Below are 27,704 nucleotides of genomic sequence, written 5' to 3'. Positions count from 1 at the left end.
CTCAAGTCATTCCTTCCGTCCCTCAAGGACAAGGTGGTGAGGATCTTCACCGACAACACCACCACAATGTTCTACATACGGAAGCAAGGGGGCACCAGATCCCCAGCCCTATCCAAGGAGGCCCAGGATCTGTGGCACTGGGCTGTCGCCCAGGGGATGTTTCTGGTTCCCTTCCACTTGGCAGGAATAAAAAACGCAATCGCAGACTCACTCAGCAGGGAGCTGCGCTCGTGCCACGAGTGGGAACTGCACCAGGATCAAGTAAATCGGCTCTTCCAACGATGGGGCAAACCCCAGATCGACCTGTTCGCGACAGCGATGAACTCCAAGTGCCAGAGGTTCACCAGCAGGTTCCCACAGCCGAGGAATATTGGCGAGGCTTTCTCGTTCCCCTGGGACGGCCTGTTTCTATACGCGTTCTCTCCGTTGCCGTTGCTGCTCCGCCTCATCAACCAGCTCAAGAAGTCCAGGTGCAGGATGATCCTCGTCGCACCGGCGTGGCCGAGGCAGATCTGGTTCCCGGACCTTCTGGACTTGTCAACGTCCCCACCAGTCAAGCTGCTGGCGGGCGCGGATCTTCTCTCCAGAGAAGGAGGCCCCATTCTCCATCACGGCCCACAGTCGCTGAACTTGCAGGCCTGGCTCCTGCAGCACTAGAGTTTGGAGGGTACGATATACCGGCTGATTGCAGAGAGGTTCTTGCAAAGGCCAGGGCGTCCTCAACTCTCAAGTGTTACGGTCATAAATGGAAGAGGTTCTCTGTCTGGTGCCGTGCACAGAAGATTAACCCTCTGCGGATTACGGCCCCTCAATTACTGCCGTACCTACTGTCGCTGGCCAAAGCTGGACTGGCTCACGCCTCCATCAAAATACATCTGGCTGCCATCTCCCGATATACCAGGACTACGGGACGGGCGTCCTTGTGGTCTCCTCGCCTGGTGAAGGAATTTATGAAGGGACTATTCTGATCATTCCCGCCGGTGAAGGCTCCCGCCCCGGCGTGGGAGCTCAATGTGGTGCTGACCAGGTTCATGGGGTTCCTGATTCGAGCCTATGCATTCGGCGCCTTTGAAGTTCCTGTCATGGAAGACAGCGTTCCTTGTGGCCATCACCTCCCCACGACGAGTGGGAGAGATTCAGGCCCTATCTTGCAAGCCTCCATACTTGACTTTTCATGACACGAGGGTGGTGCTGAGGACGCACCCCTCCTTCATGCCCAAGGTGCCGTCGGACTTCCACCTCAACGAGCCCTTGGTGTTACCAGTTTTCTTCCCGTCGCCTTCGACGCCGGCCGAGAGGACTTTGCACTCGCTGGATGTAGCTAGAGCGCTGAAGTTCTATGTGGTATGTGGACCGTACGAAGAGTTTTCAGAAGACGTCACAACTGTTTGTGAACTTTGGGTCTGTGAATCAAGGGAAGGCTCTCTCGAAGACCTCCATTTCCAGATGGCTCTCCGGCTGCATCATGCACTGTCACCGGTTGGCAAACCGACCGCTGCCCGGCCCTCCGAGAGCCCATTCGACCAGAGCGATCGCTGCTACCACGGCGTTCCTGTCTGGGGTGCCCCGGCTGGACATCTGCAGGGCTGCTATGTGGAGGTCGACGCACACCTTCACAAGATTCTACTGCGTCGATGAGTCCAGGGTCGGCCAAGCAGTGCTGCGCAACCTGTTTGCCTAAGGTGAGCCTGGTGAGGAGGTAAGAATTGCTTAATGTTGAGTTTGTATATAATGCTTAATGTTGAGCCTTTGCCACCTCCCGTGGTTGTGCATGTGTATACTGCTATGTATTCTTTTATTCATGAGCATGTGAATCCATGCCAGACCCCATGCTGGAGAAGGAACAAGTTATTTACCTGTAACTGTTGTTCTCCAGCATGGGTCTGGCATGGATTCACATGCGAACCCTCCCTCCTACCCCTCTGCGGCTCTTCACTTGGTCATACTGCCACTTGGCGTGCTACCAAATCTGAGGATGGCTGCCAGAGGTGGGGCTTAGGGAGAGGGCAGTCATTGGCTGGGGGCAGTATGACCCAGAGATCAGTGATTGGTTACTACTAAGAAAGACAGATCAGAAACGAAACTGATACTGGTTTTTTCTTTACCGAGGATTCCCAGCCTGACGACGGGGAATATTCATGAGCATGTGAATCCATGCCAGACCCATGCTGGAGAACAACAGTTACAGGTAAGTAACTTGTTCCTTAATATGCATAAGGTATCCATTTTTGCAAAGCTAATTACTTATTTTACTCCCTGAAAAGTCATTTCACTCCAAGTAGAAAACACATTCTTATCAGAGCTTGCTTGTAACCTTGACATACAAAGTAAAATGACAGGGCACATAAAACAGCCGGTAATTCTGCCCATCCTTCCTCATCACAACCTAGACAAAATTCAACTAGAAACTTGCTGAGGTTTCTTATAGAGCCCTGTTGAAGTAAAGACATATGTAATGCCTTTTAGGTTAATAGCATCAATGCTCAGAGATACAACCACTTGAGGGCCTTCTTCTGTAACTAGGGATCCCTCTGTAATTCATTGTTATTAGTTAAACAATATGCAGGGGGATACTACAGTCAGTAAACCCACAACACCTGTTTTATATTGAAATGCCCTCAGCAGCTGAGCATAGAAAGATACAGAAATTGCAGTTCTGTAGACTTGTTACTAGAATGTCCCTTCCTTCAGCAAACACCCATTTTCTAAACTGTACTGTACTACCAAAACGACTGACTTGGTTTTTGAAAATTACTGATTTGTTAATCACCCGCAAGCATTGTTCTCCTGTTCCCTTTCACCCGTACCGTTCCCAGGCTCCTGTGCTTGCCTTCCAATACTAGTTGACAGTACACTGTAAAATATGAGAGATTGCAGCAGTGAAGTACTCACTGGGATATTTGCATACCCATAATACTTTGCAAGTAACACATATGTAGTGTCTCACCATGATATTATATGCATTTTAAGAAAATGTAATGAATCTGCAGGTACACAATTATTTTCCAGTGCATACAAGATTGTTTGCAACTTATTCCACCCTTAAATTGTTGGTTAGGATTATACAACTGATAAGTGAAAACATTTTTGTATAGCATTGAGTTACAGTATAATGTGTTACGGTATATGCCCACTGCAATTCTGAACACTTAGAGAGTATGCAAATTGTGTGAAAAGCATTCTACTGTTTGAATATCCATTGCCCTAATACTATAGATGAGTAATACCTGGCATAGCCCACATACATTATCCTTTGCAGGTCAAGCAAATGATAGTGCAATGTTGCTTACCACTTATAGGGTAATGTTAGCAATGCTAAGTAGGAGACTCTGAGCATGATCTTGGTCTACTCAAAATCCTTAGCGTAAATTAATATTTGAGTTTTATAATGCATTAAGGGACCACTTCAAAGCGCTTGCGTGACATATGTACTAAGAATAGCAATCATGGGGTGAGGTTACACATCCAAGTATCCTATTTACCAACAGCCAGTATCTGATATCAGAGATGATAATTGGGTTACATAGTTTGGTTGATGCTTTTATGATTAATATTATTAGTGTATTTATTGAGCACAGCCCTGGCTTCGGGAATCAATAGAGTGCTTTACAATCGCAGGGGGAAGAACACAGTGAGAGTAGCAGAGAAAAGGGGATTGGGAGCTAACGGGGGAGGGCAATGGTGGGCAATTTGCAGAAAGGGATCTACAAGCAACCAGGCGAGGAAACAGTGGTGTGTGGGGGGGAGGCAAACTGAGGGTGTGTGAACCTATGTGTTACGGAGGAGCCATTCCTTGAAGAGGAAGGTCTTGAGCTCTTTCCTGAACTGTAGCAGCAATGGAGTAAGTCTGATGTTGACGGGAGGAGGTTCAAGAGTCTTGGAGCATAGATGAAGAAGGCTGTTATATTCGTTCTTTCTTTCCGGCACCGTCGGAGTTCAAGCATTCACATTTCCTTACTTTGGGTGGATTGCAGGCCTCTGGAGATGCTGAGTTTCTCAGTGAGGTAGCTTGGTAACTTCAGGGTGACAGCCTTGTAGATGATGCAACAGGATTTGAAGATGATACAGGCTTGCAGTGGGAGCCAGTGCAGTTAGAGGAGGATTAGGGTTGAATTTCCGGAGTCCTTTCATGAGTCATGCTGCAGCATGCAGGACACATCTGTTAGGAAAGATTTCCACAGAGCAGGTAAATCTTCCTTTCCTGGTTCAACTCCAGAACTTTTTGCTTTTCTAGTGGGATATTTTTCATTAATACCTCAGTGAGTGGGAACCTTTTTCCACACTCACCTCATCTTTAACTCTTTTTATGGGTGTCATTTTTAAGACTCTCCATAGTGTCTTGTCTAACAACTTATTGGCAATAAGTGCCTGTTGTTGCTGGGTTGCCCTAGGGGCTCCCCATTTAACTTTCTTGTGCTAACCTAGAGTGAACTACAGTTCCCAAGGCTAGAAAGAATCTTTGGATCCCTTTTACATTTTATTCTGTGAAACCAGCACACCCCACCTTATGTGGAGTGCTGGGGAGATGCAATGTATCCCCTTTCACATTAAAACTGTAACAATTCTGTTACAGTGACAAGCTTACCTTTAATGGCTGGTGGCAGTGGTACCTTTTACTAATTTGGTGCACCTTTACCGCGGGCTGTAATCACAGCTGCAGTAAAGGCACCTAAGGGTGCTCATTTTACCAAAATGGCCCCTGTCTTCTTTTTCTGCCATTTTAGTGTTTCTTGTCGTTTTTTGCTCCTTCCCCTGACATCCAGGGCGGGAAATTCCTTTGAGTTTTGTCTTTGGCGGGAGTCCCCTGGACACCCCGCCCAGGCTCCAGTCAGTCTGTAAGCACAGGAAGTGGGGGAGGAGTCCAAAACTTCCCCCTCCTTTGTCTTAGGCCTTCCTTCAACTGGGCCAAATCCCAGTGGGGGTGGGGGTTGGCTGTCCTAATTGGACAGCCAGACGCCCCTTTCTTGTAAAATGCGGGGCGAGAATGCAGAGGTTGTGTTGCAGTTCCTGATAAATACTGGAAACCTAGAAGCTGAAGTCATGTCGACCACTGGAACAGAAAACCGAAGAGGATGACGAAGGAAAAGCATCGGGACTGATTTTCAGCGACCGGAGAGCCTGCTGTGTAACCAGAGCCTGCTGCAGCCCTTCCTTCCGATCGACCTGGGGTCTCCGAAAACGGCGACCCGAACCCAGAGCCTGGTGAGACCCACTAGACTCAAGACGACCTGCATTTTTGAGCCATCCCACAGGTTGCTGCGACCTTGCGTTCTTGCAATACCCCAATACCCTGGGACCTCCAGCCACTGTGCGGTGCACGGTCTTCCGAATTCCGAATCTCGCTGAAACTTCGTGGGCATCCTAGTGTATCTCCAGAGACACAAATTGAGTACAAAAAGTCCCCTCAGAGTGCTGGACCTTTTAACTGATGAGAATTCAACCACGATTTTCTGTCTTCTTCTGTGCTCCTTGAAAAGGCACCAAACCTGCAGAACCGCATTCAGCCGCGAGAGAAATCGTGCCTAGAGCCTTCTTCATCGATCTCTGCTGCAAAGCCCCTTCTGAGGTCTTGTGTTCAGTCTCCAGGACAAGGAATCCACTGACCGGGTATTTGGCTGCAGTCCCTGAAGTTCTCCTGCTGCAATCTCTTCTTCATTGCTGAGGTACTGTGTTGGCTTGGGTATATACTTACCTTAAGCCTGTTGGGATTTCTGTGTAGTGCTGGGGTGTTTTATGTGATTGGGAGGTCCCTCGTCCAGTACACCCAGTCCCACTTTTAGAATCCTGCTGGGGTGTCTTCTGTGAAGCCCCCTGGACCCTCTTCTAACCCTAGAAGTAAAGTACTCACCTGTTTGCCCAGTTTTCCTAAGGAATTCTGACTTTTGCTACTAAAAAACCTATTCTAACACTGCTTGTTGATCACTAGTCCTAGTGACCCCCCTTCTGCCACTGAGAACACTCATCCTCTAAGGGAAAGACTTTGAAGGGATTGGGACTTCTGCCTAGAAAATAAATCAAGTGTTTTACTTACTTGTAAAGAGTTGGTGGATAACTGTAATTCTAAGAGTGACCAGTTACCAAAGTTCTTACTGATCTGGAATGTGTGATGCACTATTCTTAAAAGTATGGTTAACATCTTTTCTTCTTTAGCCACTGTTTTGCCAGTCTAAAAGAAAGTAGATGTAAAGGTGTTTTACTCTCCTGTGATTAAGTTGTGCCTCTTTACAAAAGTAATGTGTTGGTTTCACCAGATTATTCCTATAGGGTAATTGTATGAGTTCCCCCCAACTGGGTCTTGCTTCCCCTGACTTGCTGCTAGCCTGTCCTTAATAAGTCTACATTAGGTTGTTGCCTACCTAGAATAACTATTCAGTAAAGTGTGACATTGGGTTTTACTTTCCCCTTCATTGTGAAGTTAAAGTATGTGGGTTTTACTTACCTTGTGTTAGCTGTGCCATCCAAAACCAGTTACCAGTGTTATTGTTTACCTCAATCTGGGGTTCCCTGATTTCCAAAGCATCTGTAATTGTATATTACATCCTTGGGTTTTATTCACCTGGTATAACTGTGTGTTATGACAAAAGTAGTTATAGGTTTTTACTGCACCTAGAATAAGTGTTTCACTATTCACCAAAAGTATATTGTCCAGTTGACTGTGAGTTGTTCCAAGAGTCACTGTACAACTGGAAGGGCCTACTGTCATTGTATTACCAAAAGTAATCTAAAAGTAACCATTGGTCTTTTACTCCCAAAGAATAGGCTTGACCTATGATAAATGTGTATAACAAGGTTTTGACTTCCCTAGAACTACTGTTAGGTGTTCCAAATAAGGTTTATACGTTGGTCTGTGTACTTTCAAGTATAGTGTTGTGTTTAATATTGTGGTTTCATATAATGTGTTAGTACTTACTTAACCCCTAGATTTATCTGGGCCTACCTGTATTTAAATAAATCCTTTATTTTTACAATACATAGTTTGTGTTTCTTTGGATCATTTGTATTACAATGTTCACTTGTACTACATCTACTGCCCTCTCTCCCTCCTAAGATAAGTCCGGCTGCTCTGTCTACGCTACGCCGAACTCAGGTGGTACAGCCTTATACTAAGAGTGGAGTCTTGTACTGCCTCAGTAGAATGGCTTTGCTAGGCCCTTAACTGGACTTCAGAAAAACTGACCTAATAACATCTCAGGGGTTCCAGGGTAGTCGCTGGAAGGCCTTCCAACAAGGAACTTTTTAGAAGGCACTGTGAATAACGGAGGTTCTGGTACTTGAACGTTATTCAAATTACAGCAAACGTAAAATAAGTGGATGTAGGTACATGCCTGGTAACCTTTCACAAAGCCAAGAGAAGAAAAGTCAAGGTTGTCTGGTAATCTCTAAATATATTTTGGGGTAGAGGTTAGAGAAAGCGCATGGAAGACTTAAGCAAAGGAGTCATGGGTGGGAAGAGAACAGTAGTTGGTTAATGTGTGCAAGCTTATCTTAGTTAGATTTTTCTGTTTATGGAGCCACTTTTTCATATTAGTTTTTACCTCTTGTGGCCGCATTTTGTTTTAGGGTTTTTAGGTTTTAAGGTTGCGCTTGCATAGTGGGTCATGTAAATGAGCTACACCAGAATATCATGACTAGTTAGTTATTTTAAGAGAAAGCAAATTTCAGGTAATTAATGTGGCTTGTGCCTTGTTAAATCTTTTTGCATAGGTGAGAATGCCTGCGTGCGCTGCTAAAAAGCATCTGAGCGGCACCCAGAAAGTAGCTGGGCAAGCGCACAATTACAGAGAACATTGACCATGGCTATACGACTGATAACTGCAGGACACTTTCTATAACCTCTCATTAACCTCTTAAGTGCCATTGAGGTTCCCCCCCAGTGCCAATGTTTTTTTTTTTAAAATCGTGGTATTCACCGCCCAAACCCGCCAACATTTCCCCCCTCATTAACCCCTTAAGTGCCACCGACGAGCCGGCTCGTTGGTGGCAACCTGGAGCGGTTTTTACCAACGAGCCGGCTCGTCGCTGGCATTTAAAGGGTTAATGAGCTTGACTAAAGGAAAACATTTTCAACTCTGAAGTGAATTGACACATTCTGAAATGGACTAATTTACAAGTGATTCTTTTATTTTACTCTAAGGCTTGACCCTCTCTCCACACGTCTGTCCTTTTTTCCCATTGTTGCTTCAATTTTCTGTCTTTTAATTTCATTCCCTGATGTTTTTGTTTTGCTTTTATTTTGTTCATTTCCAGTTTTCTTCTTTCTTTTTGTTTTTTCCTTTCCTTCTTCTCCTACTGTTTTTTCAATTATTGAGAAAAGATTGGCAAATATCTCTGTTTAATTCCTCAGATTTGAAAGTTACACATGGTGTAGCTTGTGTTGATTAGGAGTTGAAAAAAGAAAATTTAGAAATGACAGAATAAAGGCAAGAAGAGGTGAAGAAAAGTCAGTTGGAAAAAACATAGAAATGAAGAGAAAGGAAGAATGGGAAAGGAGGGAGAGACTAAGAGAAAGCTTAAGAGAAACTCAAAGGGATGTTCTGTGGGTTCAAATGATGCTGGCAGGAGTAAGGGATCTTATCAGCCACTTTGTTAAAATTAAATGGAAGAACACAGGATGCCGCCGTAGAGCACAGTTCCAAAATTCAGGTGAGGGTCCAAAAGAAGGCCTGTAGCTGTTTGAGGAGTTGTTGCGGTCACTTGGATGAAAAGTAATTCTAGAGCCTAGGATTGGATAGCTCTTAGTAGGTAGAGCTGCCAGATAAATTACTGGGTGATTTTGAGAAGGCTCTGAGGGAGACAGTAATTTGATTGATAGCAAGAATTATTTAGAAAAATATTTAGAAATTATTTTAAAATGGCAAAACCTCAGCAATGCAAGAAAAAAGCCTAATGTGAATTGACTTTCATTTACGAGCTAATGCTATAAAAGCCAGAAATGTAATTAACTATTTTAGGTAATTTTTATGGTCTACCTTGACGATATTGCTGATGCTTTTTGGTCTGTAGGCAGTGCTCCAGTTAAGATTTGCAAGTGGGAGTATTTTACTCACTATTTTTTAAAGATGGGGCGTAAAACCATTTTTTAGGGAGTAAAAATGTAAATCCAATTCCCAATGAGAGTATTTTATGAGTGAGTAAAAATGTGTGAACTGAAAAACGGTCATGTTTTTGTAATAATTATGTCTTTGCATCTAGTTATTCATGCACATTAAAAGATGCATGCTTACTTCTTCTAATCTGGTAGTTTAAATGGCACTTTCTTCCTGTGGTACTACGTGCCCTACTGGTCCAAACAGATCCGTAGATCCATGGGAGCTGTGCGGGTGAAAGCAGGGGCGCAAGAGTCTACATGTCTCTTTCCTATTTTTTTGTTGGGTGTATTTTGACTCCCTATTTTTATTTCTTGTGAATATTTGCCAATTTCCAGGGAGTAAAAGTGGCTGCTGCACTCCTTATCTGTAGGGCTGTCTATAGGTGACAACGCACTACATCAACAGCAAAAATACCATTTTTGCAATATACCTCAACCTGTGAATTTCTGGGGTTTTGTTCCATTAACTTGTAGCCAGAGATCCGTAAACAGAATTGGGCCAGAATAAGGGAACTGGGTAGATTCCTGTTTATTTTAATGTTCATGATATCTAGACAAACAAAGGTTAGTGAACCAGAATGTTACATTTCTAAATAGAGCAAGCAAGCAAGCAACTTATTACACACCCTTTCAGATACACAAATTCTTATTTGCTGCGTCTGCAAAATAGTAGAACTTTCATAACGCATAATGCTAAACAACTGCAAAAATCCATAACACATATTTTTATATATTTTTCACAGGCAATCAAGGAATTCCAGTCCGATGAATTTTTGCAGACTATCGAAGAAGATGACGCACTCAGCCTGATTGACAAAGATAAATCCCTTTACATCTGTGATCCTTTCAGCGGAAATGCATTTGCTCATCTCAAACAGGTTTCCTCCCACTTGTTACTTTGACTCAAAATTGTGGTAGCCATTATAGAGAGAAATTCAAGCTTGTGAACGTTTAGTCATCATGAGAAAAACAAAATGACAACAGGCAACCTCTTTGCGTATACCCTTGTAATAAATAGTACTTTATATTGATGCAAAGATAGTTCATGTCTTTTTGTCAAGTTGTTAAATATGTGAGGTTAAGCCGTCTGTTATTTTCTTTATTTTTTTATTAACGATTTAGTTTATTACAAACATTTCATACTCATAAAGCCTTGTAATCATCTGAAGTAAAACATGTGTTCCTTAGTTCTGACTTAATCATAATGTGAGACCTCTACATGTCCATTGTTAATCCAAACTGAGAATTTCCTTTAAAAAATTTCATTGCTGCCAGAATCATGGGGATATTTTCTCTGATGAAAAACATGGACCACCAGTCTTCCACTGATAGTTCCTATGTTTTTACAGATCTCTGCCAAATACTTTGTTCTCAACAAGTTTAGTGCTTTGCATTTTAGAAGCAAATCACAGATTCTATCTGATTGCGTCTTTGGCAGAATCTGCAAAACGCTGCTGACTTCAGAATTTGTCTTTGCACACTTAATACCTCTTGTGGGTTACTGGTTTAAGCGAAGTTGCATGAATAGATCTCTCAAGCCTAAACAAGGAAATTTGGACAGGTACATGGGTAGCTGGCCAGCTGATCTTCTTTCATGTACCAGATTTAGCGATAAGTTATAGGTGCATTGTGTTTATACAGTCCTATGTCTGAATAATATGTTTTAGCTTCTCTGGATTTGTGATCTGGACCTCTTTGGACAAGTCCAAGGAGTATAACCAGTCTCATCAGATCTCTTTCAACTTGTCGAGCGGCCATTTCCTTTTCTTATACCGATTTTGTTTGTAAGATTTCAAAAGGTGGAAGATGATCGCGCATGATGCACTTGCAATATAGTGCTAATGACTTCCATAGAGAGTAATTTGAAAGATTGTAAGCCCAATTCGTACCTCACTATGGGGGTTCTTTTCGGTAGGTTCTTTTTTCCAGAAATCACACTCTAGAAGGTCCCAACATTTCCACGTTGGGTCATGGCGGTTTCAGCTCCATACATAAGGATGGGAATTACCTTTTGTTTGTAGAAGGTTCCGATTGGCCAGATTGTGAACTTGCCATACTTCCTCTTTTGTAGCAGGGCTTGTGATGACAGACTTTTGCATTTAAATCTTAGGGCTCTCATCCACTCGCTCTCGTTAATGTTACAGTTGATTTGTACGGCCAAGTAGGTAAAAGATTTAACTCTTTCTAGAGTTTGGCTGTCCATATACCATGTCTCTGGAGGATTTATTTTACTTTGGGCGCTAGCCAGCACCATTTTTTTGGTCTTCTTGACATTGACTAGCAGATCATTCTCGTTCATGTAGGTCCCTAGGATGTTGAGTCTTTGCTGCAAGCCTATGGGTGTCTGATCCATAATGACTAAGTCATCAGTGTGTAGGACCCATGGGATTGCAGTGCTGTATTTTGGGCGGGAATGCTCTAGCTTCTTTTTTACTTGCGCCCATGTCAGACACATAGATGTTAAATATAGCAGAAGCCAGTGGACATCCCCGTTTCAGGCCCCTGAAGGTGTTGATTTTCACAGAAAACACTCTTGTTATAGCCTCACCTGAATCGAGGTTGAGGTGTAGGGTGCCTTTATTGCTTCCAACAGGGTTCCCGGACAATCCCATGATCGCATCTTGCCCCACAACCTCTTGCGCCTGACACTGACAAACTCTTGTTCATGCTCGATGAAGGCCTTATAGATTTTGGGTCTAGACTTGATAGTTTTAGGTTTCAACTAGTTCAGCAGGAAGAGGTTGAGGTACGTGCCCACACCCTTTACAAATCCGGATTGTCTAGGATTTGATCAGCTTGAATCATTTGCCTATGAGCCAAGGAGACGCAGCAGAAGTGCGCCAAAGGTTTTACTAAAGATGTCAAGCAAGGCAATGGGGCGGTAGTTGCGCAGATCTTCTCCATTTCCTTTCTTGAATATGGGGATGACTAAGGCAGTTTTCCAGGAGGCTGGAACCTCTCTAGTAGCTATGATCTCATTAAATAGGAGCACATAGAAGTCAGCCCATGTCTCCAGGTTTTGCTTCAATATTGCTGTTAGAAGTAAGGGCGATACTCAAGAAAGGAGCCATCGAGCTCGTCCCAAAGAGGCTCTGGGGCTCCGGAGTATACTCAAGATACTTCCTCGTCAGAAAGAAGACAGGAGGCTGGCATCCTATCCTGGACCTGCGTCGACTTAACAAATAAATCAAGGCACAGAATTTCCGGGTGGTCACCCTCCAGCATGTGCTGGGCCAGCTGGAGGAAGGCGACTTCCTATCGTCGTTGGATTTGGAGGATGCTTACTTTCACATTCCCATTCTAAGAGGACACCGAAAGTTTCTCAGGTTCTTAGTCCAAGGACGGTACTACCAGTTCAAGGCCCTCCCATTCGGATTGAAGTCGGCACCCAGGGTATTCACCAATTGCCTAGCTCAAGTGGCGGCGCGGCTGTACCTGCAGGGGATCCATGTCTACCCCTACCTGGACGATTGGCTCATCCGAGCAAGAACAAGGGAACTCGCCGTCGAACACACAGCGAAGACCGTCCGGCTGCTCACAGACCTGGGATTCTCCATCCACTTCCCCAAATCCCACCTGGTTCCGTCGCAGGTCGCGCTGTTTCTTGGAGCCAAGCTCGATACAGTAGTGCGATTGGCCTCGCCGTCGGAGGAAAGGACGAAGACCATCCTGGGCAAGGTGCAGCGTCTGCTGGCCACAGACGTGGCCAGGGTGAGGTCCATCAAGTCCCTTCTCGGGATGATGTCCTCATGCATCTATCTGGTGCGCCTGTGCAGGCTTCAGATGCGTCCTCTACAGGAGTTCCTCGACGCCCGTTGGATGCAAGCGGCGGGCAGTTTCAAGGACAAGAGTGTTAGGGAGAATTCTCTGTTTAGGCTGAATTTCCTAACCTAGTGAGTCCCCCAGCAGCTTTGCTGGATTTTTGGGATTTATTTTTTTCTCCTGCCAAGAGTGAGACTCTTTTACCCTCACTCTTGGGCATGATTTGAGTGTGTTTCTTTGAATCTAGATGTGTTTAATGGGCTATGGGGTCTTTTACTCCATAGGGCTTCATGTGTTTTTGTGATGTGTGTTACACCGCACCCTCCGTGCAGTGACACAGGGGTGTCATAGTGACCCCCCAGTATAGACTCCATACCCTGGGACTGACTACTGTCTCCCAGGGCATGTAAAGTCACCATTGACTTTACTAGTCTTAAATTCTGAACAGAACCAGTACAAACCATCATATTGTGGACGTACTGGCTGGGGCAATTCGATTGCCCCAGGGTCTGTTAGTCGAGGGGGCACGTCTCCGCCCCCCCTGATCGAGTTTTGGCTGGTGGCAGTGGATACTACTTTTTATATTCAACCGCAAATATTTTCTTATGGGATTTCCCATTGTTTTAGGCTACTATCTTTATTTAATTATTTACGGTAGCCTCGAACATACCGCCGGTTTATTTAATTAATATTAATTCTCCGGTTGGTATTTTTTGCCAAAACTTGATTCTAAAATGGCGTTTGTGTTCTCTTCTGTGACTCCAACCCAAGTCGAGCCCTTTGTTCCACTTTTTTGGCGGGCTTCTCCACAGAATCCCTCCAAAGTGGTGCCATTCTGTCTGGGGTACTTAGGAGGGGTGGAGGGGAATTTAGGCACCCTGGACTGAGTTGCCTAGGCAACTCAAGTCGCACTCCATCCTGATTGGCCCAAGTGGTGAGCCGGCCGGCTCACCTCTTAGCATGTTTGAGTGACAGCTAGGCTGAGTGAATGGGGGTTTTTTGCACAAAAGCAGGGCTTTGGGGACTGGAACTTCAGAAGTCGCCACAGGACCTAAGAATCCGACGAGGGAGAAGCTGAGCCGACCTGCCACGACACCACCACCGGTGGAGCCCTGCTGGACCGCCTCACCACTTTTCCCAATGACAGAGATCTCCCGCCAGAGAGTCTTCTTCCTTTGACTGGTGGGGATAACCAGTTTCACCGTCTTTTCACCTTCCCGATGTACCTCGTGGCCGCCTTGCCTGTGCCAAGCACCCCGGCAGCCGGGATACCACGTTTTACCGCGAAACAAAGGTACCACCTTTAACCGGAAAACTCCACGGCTGGTTTCTTCCCTGGCAGTGCAACGACCTTCATCTTTCCTCCAAGTCGAGATCTTCTCTTCCCCTGGACGACGACGCAACTTGCACCCACTACCAGGAACAACTGCCACCGCTGGAGGATCCTTCCCACTTAAGGTACCGTGTCCCACCTGGCTTCCCTTGCTACCGACTGTACGGGGTAGATTTAGCCCCCGGCTTTCGAACCTGGGTTAATCTGGGACACCCTGGCTAAACTTTCTTAAGCCTCTCAACTCTTTTTGAACCCTCTGCAAGACTTTCTAAGCCTAGTGTAACTGTGTGATCTTGGGCGCATTTGTGCTCTGCTCTCTCTAAGAGTGGGCCCAGCCTTTGGACTTTGGCACACCAGTGACTTTTGCTCTTCTGCCTTGCTAACAGTGTTCCTGAATCTTGGTGTACCTTGCCATATTCTGTCTTTTTCTGTCCCTTTCCCACAAACTTATTGGAGTGCCATCTAGTTAAGCGCTCACCTCTGTATGAAAATAAGTGGTGTTTTACAGTGACTTATCTGATAAGGAAAAAGGGGTGCATATATTATAATAGTAACTGTGTTTAGAATATTTTTCAATAAGAGTGCGGGAGTGTTTTCAACAGTGTGTTTTTAAATAAATAATTATATACTTTGATACCAAAGCTCTGGTCAGTGTTTGCTTGTATTGTTGTATCTGAGTGTGTATACTTTGCATACTGCCTAACTCTTCTTGAGGGAAGTCTGACTGCTCAGCCACAGCTACCAGGTAAATCTGGGTGGTGCGGACTGCTACCAAGTGGGTTTACCGCCAACACCTGTAGTCTTAAATCTTTTGCAGTGGTCCCTAAGGGAAGTGCACAGGTTTCTGCCTAACAAAGATCTCGCTCAACTGTCTTCCACCATGCGATTCGTTGGTGGGGCACCCGCGCGTATCTTGCAGCGGGCACGGACTTTCAGACCCCAGCACACCAGGTGACGGTGACGACGGATGACTCCCTGGAGTGGTGGGGAGCGCACACCGGAGATCTTCACGCGAGAGGCCTTTGGCTCCCGGAGGAGAGGCCTCTCCACACCAACATACTGGAGCTCAGAGCAGTGTTCTGGGCCCTCGGGTTGTTCCTCCCGTCCCTCAAGGGCAAGGTGGTGAGGATATTCACCGACAACACTACCACGATGTTCTACATCCGGAAGCAGGGAGGAACCAGATCGCCAGCCCTATCCAAGGAAGCCCAGGATCTGTGGCATTGGGCCGTTGCCCAGGGGATGTTTCTGGTACCCTTTCATCTAGCAGGGATAAAAAAACACCATCGCCGACTCACTCAGCAGGGAGCTGTGCTCGTGCCACGAGTGGGAACTATGCCAGGATCAAGTGGACCGACTCTTCCAGCGATGGGGCACACCCCAGATGGACCTGTTCGCGACGGCGACGAACTCCAAGTGCTAGAGGTTCACCAGCAGGTTTCCCCAGCCGAGGAGCATGGGCGATGCTTTCTCGTTCCCCTGGGACGGCCTGTTCCTGTATGCTTTCCCTCCGTTACCGTTGCTGCTCCGACTGGTCAACCAACTGAAGAGGTCCTGTGCAGGATGATCCTCGTTGCTCATTGCACAAATTTATTTGAATACCTGTAACTGTGAATCTTTGTGTAACTCCATTACAGCTCACATTTCCCCTCTTGAGATACGCCTGGCTGCTCAACACGCTACCACAACTGTGTAGTACAAGCTTGTACCAAAGGTTGTGTTGCCTATACCTGTAGTCATAGTTGTTTGTAGTGTTCCCAGAGGGTACTGCTTTCAAACTTTGCCTAACAGTTGCCAAAAGGGAAATCCTTCCTAATGCTATCGTTTTAGCTTCGAGCGTTGGCAAGCACCAGGCTTATTTTGTGAGCAGCATTTACAGTATTTGATGATGATTAATCCCTCCCCCCATTTGCACTATTTTCCTTAAGTTCTCTTGGAGAGCAACTTAAATCATGAGATGTCTCAAAGTTTTTTTCAAGATCAAGTCCCTCAGAAATAGCTATTAGCGCTTCATAATTTTGGTGTCTCCGACTGTGGCAGGCAAGCAGCTGATGACTCCATAGCTAGAAAAATGAATTGATGGATGTGTAAGTATTTTTGCTCTACAGGTCTTCCTTCCCATCTGGGCATCAACGCTTGTTGAGTCAGGGCAAAGGTATACTGTCACCATCCCAAGTCATGTTCCTCTGGGTTTAATCTGCAGGTTAGTATGTGGTCAAAAATGGATTTGGCTGAACCCATAGTATATTATCTGAACAGCCAGCATCCTCCAAACCAATATGAATTTGTGGGTAGTCTCCAGTAAGGCATTAGTGAATGGATGTAGGAGCAAATACAAGTTACTCACCATAGTGACCTTTACAGAGATGACCCTCCGTCCATTCTCACAAAATAAGAATAGTTTTGTATGTCATTTGTAAATGTAGAAAAAAGCTTTGGAAGCATGTGCTCCTCTTACTTAAATCAGTGCATGTTTATGTTTACATGCTGTTCGGAGGATACTAGCCTGTCTTTCTGTGAATATCTCGAGTATGGAGTACAAGAATAACAACTGTGAATAACTTGTGTTATGCCAACCTCACCCCAAGTTCCAAGGACGAGTATGCTTGTCCTTTTTACATAGACTTGCATAATAGCTTGACACTTAAGGTTTGTCTACTCTGTGTGCTAATTTTGACTTCAAATTGTCTTTCCTTTACAGCTTGGCTGCAGAGTTGTTGGTCCACAGGCAGTTATATTTTGTATGCAGCATCAGCGATGTGTACCCAGAGCAGAATTCCCAGTGTACAATATGGTCATGGTGGATGTCACCATATCCTGTACCAGCCTTGAAAAAGAAACCAGGGTAATATATATGGAAGTTAAATGTAGTTCAGAAATGTTATTTGAACTAATTCCGCAGTTAAGTATCTTTGTGATTAGCTTTGAGGGGTGGGATATGCTTTAATACAAATCTTTATTAAATTTCTACATTCAGGTTTACATTTAAGCACTGCCTCAATGTACTTGGAAGTCAAATCTTATGTAAACTAGCTCTATTCATTGTTTCACAAATGTTTTGTTTTTCATTGTAGTAAAATCCTAATTCTTTCCCTGCATTTTGTAGTAATGAAATGTGTCTGCAGACATTCGGGTGCCCTAGTGGACAGGCAGCAGAATGGGCAATAGTAATACATAAACCAAAACGGAAGAAATTGCTGCAGCGCGTTATCATCAGTGTGGTTAATAATTCAAAATCTTTCTGCATCAACCAATAACTTGAACAATGATTCAATCGGAACAAAGTGGTTTTATGCCACAAAACACACACAAACACATACCACTCTAGTTTATTCATAAAATATAGAATGTTATTTTACGAGTGGTTCAGCTTGAAATAAAGGTTTTGAATTATTAACCACAATATCATCAATGCGCGGCAGCAGTTTCTTCTGTTTTGGTTTATGCACTTTATTATATGCACCACATAGGCTGGTGTTCTTTGCCTCCACTATATACAGGTTGTCTAACACTATTGCAAAAAGCAGTTCAGCTAATGTTTTTGGAGGTGAAATGTGCAGGAATTCTGAAGGGACTATATTTTTCATTTCACAAAGATGTTTAAAAAAAGGGTTGGCGAATTACTCCACCTGCAATTTGTTGATCTAATATATCTGTGGATTTGCATGTTGGCCTAGTTTCTTTTCTCTCAAGTGACATTTTGATCCACGGCTTCTTTCAATGAAGGTAAATGTTGGTGCCTTGGTTGACTGCATTATTTACTTTTGACTGCATTTCTGGTCACTCTGTTTTCCGTCCACCATCCCAGTTACTTGCAGGCTCTTTTTGTGAAAGGAACATTCAATGTTTTTCATAAGGACAAGATGCGTCCCCACTCCCACCAGAGGCACCAATTTTTGAATCTGAAAGTTTGGTCTTTCATTTGAATCTACACACTTTTAAAAAAAAAAAAACATTAAAGTAGATGGCAACCTCTCAGGACGTCCCACTCCTTTGATAAACCTTTTGTATATATGCCAGACCTTCACTTGAAATTTGGCATCTATTTGAAAGCGCCTATGAAACCTTCACCAGCTTCACTACATGCTGGGGTTGGACTGCTGGAGTGTTCTCTTCTGCGTGTTCCCTGTGTACAAACACTTGCTGGTTTATTTGCTTGCTGCCAGTGTTGTCGTGCTCTTTTCAAGGGGGATGAGGGGGTGTTGCTTCTAACCCATACCGCCTATTCCCAGGCTCTTAGCCACCCCATCAACCCCTTGACAAAGTACTCATCTCTTCATGCACTCCCCATTATGGTCTTCTCCCTATCTATCAGGAAGATGGCTCCCAGTGATTCCTCGCCAGGAAGCTTGCTAGCAAGGCACACAATGCCACCCACATACCACACCACCTGTAAGATGCTTGCCTGGCATGTTTTCACTGGCCTCTTTGCGGCCTGGTGTCTATACGCAGTCAAACTCACTTAATGTGCATCTGAGGGTTCCATGGATCATTGGCAAATTTTTGGTATAATGAGTTTTCAGGATCGACTGGTACGAACAACGTACCCTAGTAAATTTGTCTGCCCCTCCAAATCATTCTGCCTTCTTTTAATTCCTAATTTCTGCCTACCATCTAAATTGTGGTTTCTTTGTGCTTGCCATTTGGATATATACAAAGAAAAGTAACTGAGGAAATGGCATTTCTGTAAAAAACTAGAGCATGGTGTGGATGTGGCACATCCCTTCACTTAAAGAGAACAGGACATCCCTTGTAAAGAACTTGTAGAGCTAATTCTAGCTAATTTTGTCATTGGGGAGCTGGGACCAGAACACTGAAAGTGGTTGAATAATAATCGTGCCTTTGCATTGACGTAGATATCTCTTCTTCCCCCTACTGCAGAACTTCAATTCTTTCTCTAGCCAAAAACCTTTTTTCATTTGGTCAACTGAAACCCCAGAGTCTGATATTTTGTAATTGCTCTTTTTGTAGTAAGTACAATGATGTGGATACATAAAATATAGTAAACCCACTTATTCAGTATTCCTATTAGATTATTTTATAATTAGCTGCACTTTTCTCAGTGTATAAAGTTTGATAATTTCAATTTTTTTCCCCTCTCAAGGAAGAAGTTCATAAGTACGTACAGATGATGGGTGGTCGAGTCTACCGAGATCTCAATGTTTCTGTTACGCACCTTATTGCTGGTGAAGTCGGTAGCAAGAAATACTTGGTGGCTGCTAATCTGAAGAAACCGATTTTGCTTCCTTCATGGGTAAAAACTGTATGGGAGAAATCGCAGCAAAGGTAGACGCAAGATCATTTTTTATTTATTTTCATTTTTGCTTGTAGAATGTGAACCCGGTTACTTCAACAAGTCTCCTTTGTGTGACTACACAAAGTGATTTCACAGCATAAAAATGCGTGACGGCTCTTTTCCAATTTTATATTGAAACCAACCTTGAAACACTTGTGTATGGTCGCGATATAAATAAAATATCACATCATATATTTAAATCTTACTTTGCGCAAAATGGTAACCTAACCTGGGTGAAACGGGTTTATATTGGTATCTGCAAACCCAGCCTGCTAAATGTCTCTTTTTTTAATATAATTTTTTATTGAGCACCACCATAATCATGCAAACGTATAGCATGTCTTTTCAAGGCCATCTGACAAGGCAACATGTTACAGAATCCAAATATAAAAAAATGAGAAATAGAAAAAAACATAAGTGAATCGCAATCCCAATCCCACTTCCTTTAGGAGTTAGCATCCAAAGGACTTTACAGTTGAGAGAGTAATGAATTTCAAACAAACACTACTGTATGAAAAAAAATAAGCCAGCCGTATCAAAACAGCTCAGATGTGAACTTTGGTTCCTCTAGGGCTAGTTAATCTAGCTTGCATCTAAGATCCGTTAAAACACTGAAACTGTTGTGAGGTTCTTGAGGCAGGCAGAGCTCTGAGGAAACCAGTTGGTTGGCATAGAAATATGGGAATGCTAGTGCTCGCTTGTGGGTTTTCTTCCCCTGCTCCCTCTTGCTCCCTGTTCCATACTTGTGACCTGAGAGCTTGTTTGATACCTCACTTTCAGCGGCCGGCCCAGGCGAGTGTAGGGTTTTGGGTCTGTGACTGGTTATATTGGCAAAATATCTTTTTAACTTTGATTTTCGCCTGATTTAGCGGCATTGCAGCTCTGTTGCCCCTCCCCAGCCTCCTCTCCCCACCCGCTTCCGGAATCCCCTCCCTTCCTGCCAAAACTTCCTGTAGAAACCAGGAAACAATATATTCTGCTCTTAGACCTACTTTATCAGGTAATCATATTCTGCGTTTATCCTATATGTGCTAGGCAGCCGTAATATGTTTAGCGTAACTTTGTCAGGTGGCCATATTCTGCATTTAGCCCTACTGTGTCAGGTAGCCATATTCTTCTTTTAGCCTTTGTCAGGTGGCCATATTCTGCCCTTAACCCTACTGTGTCAGGTAGCCATATTCTGCTTTTAGTCTTTCTGTGTCAGGTAGCCATATTCTTCTTTTAGCCTTTGTCAGGTGGCCATATTCTGCCCTTAACCCTACTGTGTCAGGTAGCCATATTCTGCTTTTAGTCTTTCTGTGTCAGGTAGACCTATTCTGCTTTTAACCTTATTTTGCCAGGCAGCCATATTCTGATTAGCGTAACTGCGTCAGGTGACCATACTCTGCTCTTAGCCCTACTGCGTCAGGTCTTCATATTCAGGGCCTTACGGGCCTCTTCGGGCTTCAGCCCATTACAGTAGGGATAGAGGAGGAGGTTCTCTATACGGACTCCTTTTAGAGAATGTTTATCCCATTATACCCTTTCTTCTATTTTTGTCCAACTGCCCTGTTAAAAAAACAATGGATGTATTCCCAAATGGCTGCTGACACAGAGTAGAAGTGTCAACGGCTCCTCCTCCTCCCCAGAACGGTTATTTGTGGCATCCACCACCCCGGGGGCCAAAACAGTGGGAGAGCGTGGCAGAAGACCCCTGCAACGGCGGGAGACGCAGGGGTGAGGGGGGGGGTGCCAAGATTGAAGCCTGAGACACGCTTTGAAGCTCCCCCGGAGATAGAGGCCGAGACAGCCGAAGGGGTGCCCGTGGCAAACCGGCCCCGCGTTGCAAGGCAAGTCCATGAGCAGGACCTGCAGCCTTTCTCCCGCTCCTCACAGCGTGAACTACAGCTGCAGATCAGGACTGGTAAGACAGGAGATCAGCTTGCCGCCTGAGGAAGGCAATAGATCCGGAGCTGGAACAACCCTGGCATAGGGGTGACGAGGAGAGAAGAGGCGGTGGGAGACGCAAGGAGCTGGTTGGGGCAAGGAGAGCCGGCCAGCCACCCACCCCACCCACCGGTGAGGAGCAGTAGAGTGTTGGGAGCTGGGACCCTTCAGAGTAGGAAGGCACCCCAGAGAGGCAGCGACGCAGACTCAGCTCGTCCTCACAACGGAGCAGAGTGTGTGGAGAAGGGCGTGAGGAGCCGGGGAGCACGAACCCCTGTGCAGAGACAAGGACCGGGGTAAACAGCCCCCCACCGGCAGTAAAAGCACGACGACGAGGTGGCCCCAATCCAGGAGAAGGACGCGGAGAGGGGCGCAGACACTCCGAAATGCTGCAGCCGACGGGGAGCAACCAGAGAAGGCAGGTCCGGCGGGTACGAGGCATGAACAAGCGGAACACTGGGCTGGGACTTAACGGAAGAGCCGGCTAAGGCCGTCTAGCTGCGGTCGCTGAGAACCAGCCACCAAGTAAGGAGTCGGGGAAAGAAGGGGGAGGAGAAGGGGAACATTCTGAAGGCCCTGGCCCGGGAGTATAAAGGGGGCCTGACCTGGACAGTGAGTCAGCAATCAAGTGGGGGACATCCAGGAGGGGCAGCGAGCGAATGGAGGTGAAGAGCCAAACTGAAAGCAGGACCAGGCCCCAAAGACAAGAGGAGGAGCAGCCCAGTATGCCAGGCAACCCCTTAGCACCAAGTTGAAGCAGGGGGCCCTAGGGTCGAGACTGGGAAAGGTCGGAATGACCCGGAACAGGAGGTAAATTAGGTGCAGGACAACAGACCTCCCCCCCACCCCCAGTTTGCAGAGGGAAGGAGGTATCCCTTGCCAGTACGGCACTCTCAGCCCGGGCATAAAGAAAGTCGCCCCTCCCCCCCGTAAGTAGGAAGAAGAGTCCCAGGATCTCCACATCCTGTCGTACAGGAGGGCATAAGTGAACGGCCATAAGAGCTGAAAAGGGACCACAAGGAATTCCAACTGTTGAGAGCAGATCTCAATTCCGTCCTGGGGGAAATGAGACAGGAGGTGGGCCAGCTAGGAGAACGCACGGATACTCTGGAAAGGGGCCTGCAGGAGGTCGAAAATGAGACCATGGACAATAGCGAGGCAATAGAGCGTCTAACGGATAAAGCGACTGCCAGAGGGGATACAGGACAAGGATCTGAAAGAGGAGGTACAGAAAATCTTTGCCGGCCTCTGGGTGGGGGGGGGGGGGGGCAGAACCCCGGCTCAGTGGCATTGGACCGGATCCATAGAGTGGGGCGGCTCAACAAGGGTCCCAATGCCAGGCCGAGAGATGTTCTAGCAACCTTCACGAGATACAGCCAAAAGGAGGTGGTGCTCAGGGCGGCCAGGCAGCAGGAACCAGTGAAGTACGAGGGGTAAGGAATAATGCTGTTCCAAGACCTGGCAAGTAGCCCGCTGACCAAAATGAAATTAATGGGCCCCATCCTGAGAGAGCTGACCAAGAGGGGCGTAAAGTACAGATGGACATTCCCATTCGGACTCGTGTTTGAACACGAGGGAATGCAGAAAAGGGTCTCCACCCCACAAGAGGCAGCGAAAATCCTTCACATGGAAATGGTGGATGAGCCGGCAAGAGAGGAACCTGCACGATCAGAGAATGGGACCAGAGCCCGCACCTGGGAATGGACTGTGGTAGGGGAGCGTAGCAGAAGGAGAGCCACATTCAAGGGTCCGGGCACAAGAGGGGAGGGGGTGAGGCGAGAGGCACAGATGGATAAGGAAGATCCACCTCGGCCTTAAAATGAAAGTAGTGGGTAGTGGACAGGAACAGGGAGTATAAAATATTGTGGAACAAGAGAGGGTGCAAGCACCCAGGGGAAAGTGGGGGAGGGGGGGGGGTAAGGCTCACTCCAAAGTAGGGGCAGGGAATGAGGCGGGACCAGGGAGGGGTGAGGGGAGGGGAAGGCAGCTGGTAGACCAGGAAGTGGAGTAAGCGAGCGTGTGGGGCAGGGTAAAGGGCAGTGGGGCGCAACCAAGAAGGAAGAAACAAGGGGGAAGCGTGACAGGGAGACAAGGAAGCAGAAAATAAAGGGGAAAAGGAGGGCCCGGAAGGGATAGGACAGGTTTAAATGCATGACTCCTAATGTGAGGGGGCTTAATACACCCCTAAAGAGGAAAAAGCTTGTAAAATTCACGAAGGCAACAGGCCTGAGGTCTTGGCGCTTCAGGAGACCTACCTGTTGAGACAGGATCAAGGGTGCCTTAAACTGAGGGGCTACACGCAGATGTGCAGCACCTCAGCTCCCACCAAAACAGGGGGTGGGGGGGTGGCACTGGGATTTAAAAATAGTCTCGATTTTAGGGCGTGGATATAATCAGGGACCCAGGCGAGAGATGTATCACAGTCAAGGGGGTACTTGGGGGGGGGGGGGGGGGGGGGGGGAGATGGAGAACTACACAATGGTGTCAGCCTATGCGCCAAACACAGGCCAAGAGCAGTTCCTGGGGGAGCTATTACGGAAAGTAGAGGACCAGTCTAAGGGCTACATCATTTTAATGGGTGACCTGAATCTGGCAGGGACAGGAGGGTAGACGGAACCACGAGAGAGGGCAGAGGAGGGGGGGGGCAGTCGCCTCACCACCGATGAGAGATGTTTGACAGGATGGGACTGAGCGACACCTGGAGATCGCTAGGAGAAAGAAGGATACACTTTCATATCCGGGGTGCATGGCACCCAAACTAGGATAGATTACATCTGGGTTACAGCCCGACTGATGGGGAGGATGGAGGAAGTAGAGGTTGGCCCCTTGGCGATCGCGGACAATCAGGTGGTAACGATGAAGGTGAACATCCCAAACCGCAAATCAGGGCTGTGGAAATGGAAACTTCCAGGGGAACTACTGAGAGATCAAGTGAGGAGGGAAGACATAGGAAGGAAGAACAGGTGCTTCTGAGAGGAGAATAATGTGGGCTACATTGACCAACTCATCAGAATTCCCCTCACATCACCAAGCTGCACTTCAGCAGAACCAGCAAAATGGCTGCGCTGGCTCCTTGGAGCACCATTGTCTTGCCTCAAAACTGCATTTTGCAGACACAAAAGGATGGCTGCACCATCTTGCCAAACACCTATTGGGCGAGTTGGAACAGGGAGCACACCGAGAAAGGTGCCAGTGTGTGTTCTTGTGTGCACCAAAAGAAGTGAATTCAAAAGCGGCGCTGCCCTGCGGCTCGCAAAAAGTTCCCATTGAAAAGGTTGCCACTCTGATGCTCTTTTCCTCTGTTCCTCATCACACTACCATCAGTGAGACCCTGCCATGCCCTTTCATATTCACGTTGTGCTGCCTCAGAAAAGAGCAGTGAATGAATGACAGGATGCGTCAGCCAAATTTGAGAAATCAAAAGAAGCTTTACTTTCAGCTACATGGGAAAATACTTGACTTCTGGGCTACAAAATGTTAAAAATCAATGCTTCAAAGAGGCCCTGGCTCTCTGTGCATATGTCAATTTCAGTGGATCTGTATTTTAAACAAATGTCTGTATAAAAGAAACTGACCATGGCTGCAGAACAATATTGGGAAGTCAGATGGAAGAGCAAACCTTTTTGAAAGAGAAATCCCAGCTGCATTCACCCTGTGTCAAAATGGGCTTTTGCAAACAAACGAGAAATGCCTGTTTTGAAGGTACAGTATTGAATAAAAACCTATCCTAGCCTAGCAATGTACAAGGGTTTTTCGGGGAAACCTATATGGGATGTTTTATTCAACGGGCTTGCTTCTGATTCAAAACAAACTAAAATAAAGAAATATATGTTTTTGGCTGTACTGGGAAATCAGCCCAAACAGTTTTCTGTTATGGCTCAAGGGACCATATTTTGGAGCACAAAGGCAGACCATTTGTTTCAAAAGACTATTTTTATTAATAAACTTTTAAGACTTTTATCTTTGCAACAGGACTTCGCAGGAATATAAAAAGTTAACAGTTTAAATGTAAGTTTTGTGGTTTTCAAACAAGACATGCTAGCCTTCTCTGCCATATCGGGAACAGAAATGGCAGGGAATAGGACATGTTGAGTAAAGTGTACATGATGCTACTGTGAAATTCACTACTTACATGCCTTATGATAATCACTACACATGTATAAAGTTATAGGACTTTAGGTCGAATATTTATCACTGAAAATCCCGAAAAACTGTTAGACGGGCGAAACAAAGTCCTACAACCATGAGAATTGGACTGACATGCTCTGAGTAAAATATGTAAGATGCCTATGTAATTTGTCAAATGCGACAAATGTAAAAATGTGCCATTTATGTCAAAACTAGGTTGTGGCAAAATTTACTGTGGGAGGTTCTGGACATACTAAACCCACGTCATAAAGCTGATGTCATGTCCTTAAGAATCCAACCAGCTGACAGCAAGGCGGTAACAATCACCCCTGACCAATCCAGTTGTTTAGAGGTGTGCCCAGCTAAGCCTGCCCCACCAGAACTTCTATGATGTCACCATGCTTTTTTTTTTTTAACAACTTTATTTATATTTGCACACAGGTTATGCACATACATTTATACCATTCGATTAATTAAGCATAAATACATATACAGGTCAATTCTCTTCGGTGTTTAGGTTTTCGTGGTCTGCCAGCTCCGCCAGATATTGTTTATATCGGGACCAAATGTTTCTGGGTCTACAGGGGGCCATGACTGAGTCTATGTATAGTTCTTCAGTATCGTTGACCCACACCATGTCTCCGTTCCAGTCTTCAATTGTGGGTGCCTGCGCATTCTTCCATCTCATTAAAATGACCCTTTTCGCTATAAGTAGGGTTAGATTTAATAGTTTCCGCCACGTTGGGTTCATTTTCGCTTCTGCCCCCAGCATGCAGATCCGTGGTGTCCATTTCACTGGTTGGTCTGCCATCTTATCCAGTGCTCCACAAACCTCTGACCAGTATTGTCTCAACTTGGCACAATCCCATAGCATATGAAATATGTTCGCATTCTCATAGTTACATCTCGGGCAGGTACCCGCCGAGGCAGGATATATTTGCTTGAGTCTGGACGGTGTGTAATGTGTCCTATGGACTATTTTAAAATAAATCAGCTTGAACCGTGCATTACAGGATATCCATTTGGTCATTGCACAGATCCTGGACCGTTCCTGGTCTTCTATTGACTGCCCCAGGTCGTGTTCCCACTTGCCCTTAGCCGCACGAGTCACCTCTGGGCGTGTTTGCAGTATGGTTTTGTAAAGAGTGGAGGCAGTTATTTTCTGGGTCCCTCCCGTGAATATATAACCTAGTGCCATATTTATCTCAGGTTCCTTTGGGAATGTTGGGTACATATGTTGTGCGAACGCTGCCACCCTATGGTATTGCTGTTTACGTGTGTTCGTGTTCCCTACTACATCTTTAATGTCCTCCCATTGGAGAAAGCTATGAACGGGGAACAGCTGCCCCCACTGGGTGACACCTCTAGCACTCCAGTGCATCACCATTTCACTCTCGATAGCGAAGGGTGTGTGTGGGTCCCCCCCATATTGGCATACTCGGATGGTATAGTTTACCGTGTCCCAATAAGTCAACAATTCTGGACCATGCCATGGTGGTGACCTTGGATGGGTTTGTCGTGTTGTTCTTTTTAGGGGTGGGCTTTGTTAACCCATGCAGAGACAGCATCGCCTCGCGCTCCCTCAGTGTGGTGGGTGGGGTTGAGAAAGCATGTGGCCCACCCAGCCGCATGGTGTGCCTGCGCTGCTAGGTAGTATAGTTCCATATCTGGTGCCATCAGCCCGCCTCTGGAGTGCGTGTCTGATACCCTCCAACTCAGCCTGGGCTACCCTCCCCATACAAATGCTATGCAGGCGCCGTTAATTCTAGAGAACACTGCACGGCCTGGCCACACTGGCACCGTACTGAAAAGGTAGAAAAGTTTCTGCAGTATCACCATTTTTATCAAGGCTATCCTCCCGGCCAATAATATGGGTAACGCATTCCAGCGGTTCATCTTGGCGCACAGTGAATCCGCGAGTGTCGTGTAGTTCAGCGCACAGGATAGTTGGGGGGGGGGGGGGGGTTCTGGCTATATGTGCTCCTAAATAAACAATATGTACCGGGTTCCATAAAAGACCATGTAGGTTTTGGGGTTGGTTTGTGTTGTCTGTGAGTGGGAATACCTCTGATTTATTGGTATTAAGGTGCAACCCTGAGTATTCTCTGAACTTCCCCACTTCTGCCAGCACCCTGCCAAGTGTGCGATCCGGATTCTTAAGATATAGTAGA

At 45.9% G+C, this 27,704-nt stretch overlaps 1 protein-coding gene across 2 annotated transcripts in view; it reads left to right on the top strand.

Moving 5' to 3' along the window:
* The window catches only part of TOPBP1 (DNA topoisomerase II binding protein 1), a 1,370,800-nt gene that overhangs the window by 85,256 nt on the left and 1,257,840 nt on the right, over positions 1 to 27,704 (top strand). For both annotated transcript variants that reach the window (XM_069648712.1, XM_069648711.1), the window contains exons 3-5: positions 9,832 to 9,966; positions 16,885 to 17,028; positions 19,288 to 19,469. In XM_069648712.1, coding sequence (XP_069504813.1) covers positions 9,832 to 9,966; positions 16,885 to 17,028; positions 19,288 to 19,469 — 461 coding nt within the window. The remainder of the gene's footprint in view (positions 1 to 9,831; positions 9,967 to 16,884; positions 17,029 to 19,287; positions 19,470 to 27,704) is intronic.

The sequence above is a fragment of the Ambystoma mexicanum genome, chromosome 2q (assembly GCF_040938575.1).
Source record: "Ambystoma mexicanum isolate Mex_15411 chromosome 2q, UKY_AmexF1_1, whole genome shotgun sequence".
Lineage (NCBI taxonomy): Eukaryota > Metazoa > Chordata > Amphibia > Caudata > Ambystomatidae > Ambystoma > Ambystoma mexicanum.
The sequence above is the reverse complement of the archived record's forward strand: the minus strand, read 5'-3'. Positions and strand labels throughout refer to the sequence as shown.